This window comes from Chiloscyllium plagiosum, chromosome 28 (genome assembly GCF_004010195.1).
Source record: "Chiloscyllium plagiosum isolate BGI_BamShark_2017 chromosome 28, ASM401019v2, whole genome shotgun sequence".
Lineage (NCBI taxonomy): Eukaryota > Metazoa > Chordata > Chondrichthyes > Orectolobiformes > Hemiscylliidae > Chiloscyllium > Chiloscyllium plagiosum.
In genome coordinates, this window is record NC_057737.1 from 1,057,753 (window position 1) to 1,061,662 (window position 3,910).

Genomic DNA, 3,910 nt, shown 5'->3' on the forward strand with positions numbered 1-3,910 from the left:
GGCCAGGGAGATTAGTGTGGAGTGTGGCAGGGAGCACCGAGTGGAGTGGAGTAGACAGTCAGAAACTTTTTCCTCGGGTACAACAGAGTGTTACAAGGGGACATAAATTTAAGGTGAAGGGTGGAAGGTATCGGGGAGATGTCGGGGGTGGGTTCTTTACCCAGAGAGTGGTGGGGGCATGGAATGCGCTGCCTGTGGGAGTGGTAGAGTCAGAATCTTTGGTGACCTTTAAGCGGCAATTGGATAGGTACATGGATGGGTGTTTAAGCTAGGACAAATGTTCGGCACAACATCGTGGGCCGAAGGGCCTGTTCTGTGCTGTATTGTTCTATGTTCTATCCATTTGAGACTGCATGACACCACTAGGGAGTTCAACATGTGTAATGGCTGGGTTACCACTCTCTAACTATAGCACAGACACATGAATGAAATGCTGAGAATGTTGGCACCATGAATCGGCCGAGATTACTCTTTAGGAATTCTCTGCCACTGACCTGAATTTACTCGGATGAAGCTGAATCTCTGTTTGAACCTGGGGCAAATCAAGCCAAATCGTTCACCACTTCTGCCGAGGTCGTACACACTTGAGGTCTCGTCACTCCGAATTAGTCTCATGACATCTTCGCCACTTGTACCAGAGTGCAAGACGATGACACCCACCAGATGGGGGGGACCCTCTTTAGTGCCCAGACTCCTCTTCTCTGCGAGCACCTAGAACAGAACATGGGTCAGAAAGGTCACCTCTTTGTAGCTCATAAATACAACTCATTTTCCAGCCTTTAGCTGTGTGTATGACTCAATCTGGGAATGGGGAGAGGCAGTTCAAGCACAAAATCCACAGATGTTGCCGAACACACCTACTAAATTTCTCCAGTACTTTGTTTCAGATTTCCAGCATGCGCAGCACTTTGTTTTATTTAATTTTCAGTGGGTAAAAACAATGACTGCAAATGCTGGAAAACAAGAGTCTAGATTAGAGTGGTGCTGGAAAAGCACAGCAGTTCAGGCATCATCCGAGCAGTAAAATCAACATTTCGGGCAAAAGCCTTTCATCAGGAATACAAGCGAAGAGCCTGGGAGTGGATAGGTGGAAAAGGAGATAGGCAGGTAGGACAAGTCCGGACAAGTCATGGGGACAGTGCTGAGCTGGAAGTTTGGAGCTAGGGTGAGGTGGGGGAAGGGGAAATGAGGAAACTGTTGAAGTCCACATTATGCCCTGGGGTTGAAGTGTTCCGAGGCGGAAGATGAGGCGTTCTTCCTCCAGGCGTCTGGTGGTGAGGGAGCGGCGGTGGAGGAGGACCAGGACCTCCATGTCCTCGGCAGAGTGGGAGGGGGAGTTGAAATGTTGGGCCACAGGGTGGTGTGGTCGATTGGTGCATTTCATTTTCCCCAAATATTGGGGGTAGGGGTGGGGACAGGGTGTGGATGAGGCCGAAAGGTGATAGTTGGAAGGGTGACAGAGGGGTGAGTACCCAGAGGCAGAAGATTGAGAACACACTCACCGCTTCCCTCTTCTGCTGGCGGATCTGAGTTGCATGGTGCCGCCGATCGTGTCTCCTCAGGTCCTTCTTCAGCTTCTTGGTGCTCACTTTCACACTCACTCTGCCTGGAGCCAACACAGAGACACAGCGATCAACCACAGTCCTGAGAGGGATTATACCCTCACCCCTCAGCCCAGCCCCCACCCTAACCCTCACCCCCCACAGCCACGTGTGCTCCCCAGCCCCGCCCGCACCTCTCTGCTCCCGCTCCAGGCAGCCCTTGGTGCGGTGCCTGCCGGCTTTGTGGGCCTTGTTGTTCTGTTTGAAGGCCCCAGGCCGATGTCGCTCCTGCTGCACGCACCCACCGCCCGCCATCTTCACAAAGAGCTCACTGCGGCGGCAGCAGGAGAAGTCCTACAGTCCCGCGGCATCCTGGGATTCTGGAGGAGTGTATGGTTCGTGGAGACCTACGGCATCCTGGGATACTGGAGGAGTGTATGGTTCGTGGTGACCTACGGCATCCTGGGATACTGGAGGAGTGTATGGTTCGCGGAGACCTACGGCATCCTGGGATACTGGAGGAGTGTATGGTTCGTGGAGACCTACAGTCCCGCGGCATCCTGGGATACTGGAGGAGTGAGAGAAAGTGAGGACTGCAGATGCTGGAGATCAGAGCTGGAAATGTGTTGCTGGAAAAGCGCAGCAGGTCAGGCAGCATCCAGGGAACAGGAGAATCGACGTTTCGGGCATGAGCCCTTCTTCAGGAATCAAATACTGGAGGAGCGGACGATTTGTGGGGGAGGTTGGCAGGAGCAGCCTTGACTTGGCGGGAATCAATCTAGTGGTTCATGATCAGAAACACAGAGCAAACAGCGTTAGGGAGGGTTCAAATGACTGCAAATCTGGACCCATTAGTGATCTTCAAATTGAAATATAAAGTCAGATAATTCTGGAAATACCAGGCCTGCCAATAATTCTGAGGCAGGTATTCCAGCATCTGCAATATTTTTGAAAAAAAATATGTTGTTGTTTGTATAACTGACAGACTGCAATTCTGTCCAGATTCTCCTCCAGTATCCCAGGATTTTAGTGCCATTTGTGGAAATTACTGTTGAAATGTGAGTATTGGCTAAAAATATTCATGGGCAGACCATAATGAAGAGGAAAAAGTGACATCTAGAAAAGAGCAAATTAATATTTTAGCAGATCAGAGCTACAGTGATCTGTTCCAGAGGGGACAAGGCAACATTGGATAAGAGATGTCACAGTGCGGTTACAGATGATCTCCAGTCGATGGCTGAGGAGGACACATTATAGCATTCCAAGTCAACAGATTTCCTGACAGGAGGAAGGACAAGCAGCAGTTGTTAGCACAGACTGCAGAATAAATTCAGACATTCACAGCTCAACTTCATATTTCACACAGCTTCATTCTACTATTTAAAACAACAAGTGGCCATTCAGCCCATTTGGTCATTGTGACTGACCCATATACTAACATTACACATGAGTGGTAGAAATAGAGTTGTACAGCATAGAAACAGATCCTTCAGCCCAATTAATCGACGCCATCCATGTTATTCAACAAAACTGGTATGATATTAGAGGAAGTCTTATGGCTTGTGTGCGATAATGAATGGGAGGAGAGAGACTGACTGTAGGAATATATATTGGAGGTGGATATATATTCTGGTTGAAATGCAGTTTAAGAATATGAATACAGTTTAAGAACCAGAAAATATAAAGGTTGTCTCAGTAAAGGTGATGCTGAAGCTGTGAGATTGGAGTGAAATCTCAGCTGGTTCATTGATGTCCTTTAGGGGAGGACACTGGAGCTGCATGACTGTCAGACAACGCTAGATTCAACAGTCTCACTGGTGAGGATTGCAAACCCCTCCCCCAACCCGGTCAGATCATAACCCCTGCACCATTGGAGCAGAAAGGCCAATCGCCCCTCTCAGGGGCAATCACCTCCAAAGGTGATGGGAGCTCGATGATTTCTATTTGTTTTAACATCATTTATTTCTGAGATGGATTTTTGATATTAGTTAGGCCAGCATTTATTACCCATCCCTAATTGCCCAGAGGGCAGTTAAGAGTCAGCTACATTGCTGTGGGTCTGGAGTCATGTTGTGGCCCAGTCAGGGTAAGGATGGCAGATTTCCTTCTTAAAGGACATTAGTGATTGAAGGGCATTGGATTTCATGGTAATCGTTTGAGTCCAAATCTGAATTTTTTAAATAAATTCAAATTCCATCATCTGGTGGGATTTGAACCCAAGTCCCCAGAATATCAGAAACAAAAACAGTAATTGCTGGAAAAGCTCAGCAGGTTAGGCAGCATCTGTGTCGGGTCCAGTGACCGTTCCTCAAAAACGTTTGGTTTTTATTTCCTTCTAAGCTCTTCCTATTCATATACCCATCCAGATG

General features: G+C 48.2%; 1 protein-coding gene across 1 annotated transcript in view; it reads right to left on the bottom strand.

Annotated features, from left to right (window-relative positions):
* The window catches only part of tsr1 (TSR1 ribosome maturation factor), a 22,201-nt gene extending 20,154 nt beyond the window's left edge, over nucleotides 1–2,047 (bottom strand). The window contains exons 1-3 of the mRNA XM_043718048.1: nucleotides 1,736–2,047; nucleotides 1,503–1,606; nucleotides 495–711 (exon numbers count right to left, since the gene is read on the bottom strand). Of these exons, the coding sequence (XP_043573983.1) occupies nucleotides 495–711; nucleotides 1,503–1,606; nucleotides 1,736–1,856 (442 nt within the window). The 5' untranslated portion in view covers nucleotides 1,857–2,047. The remainder of the gene's footprint in view (nucleotides 1–494; nucleotides 712–1,502; nucleotides 1,607–1,735) is intronic.
* Between the last annotated feature and the right edge of the window lie 1,863 nt (nucleotides 2,048–3,910).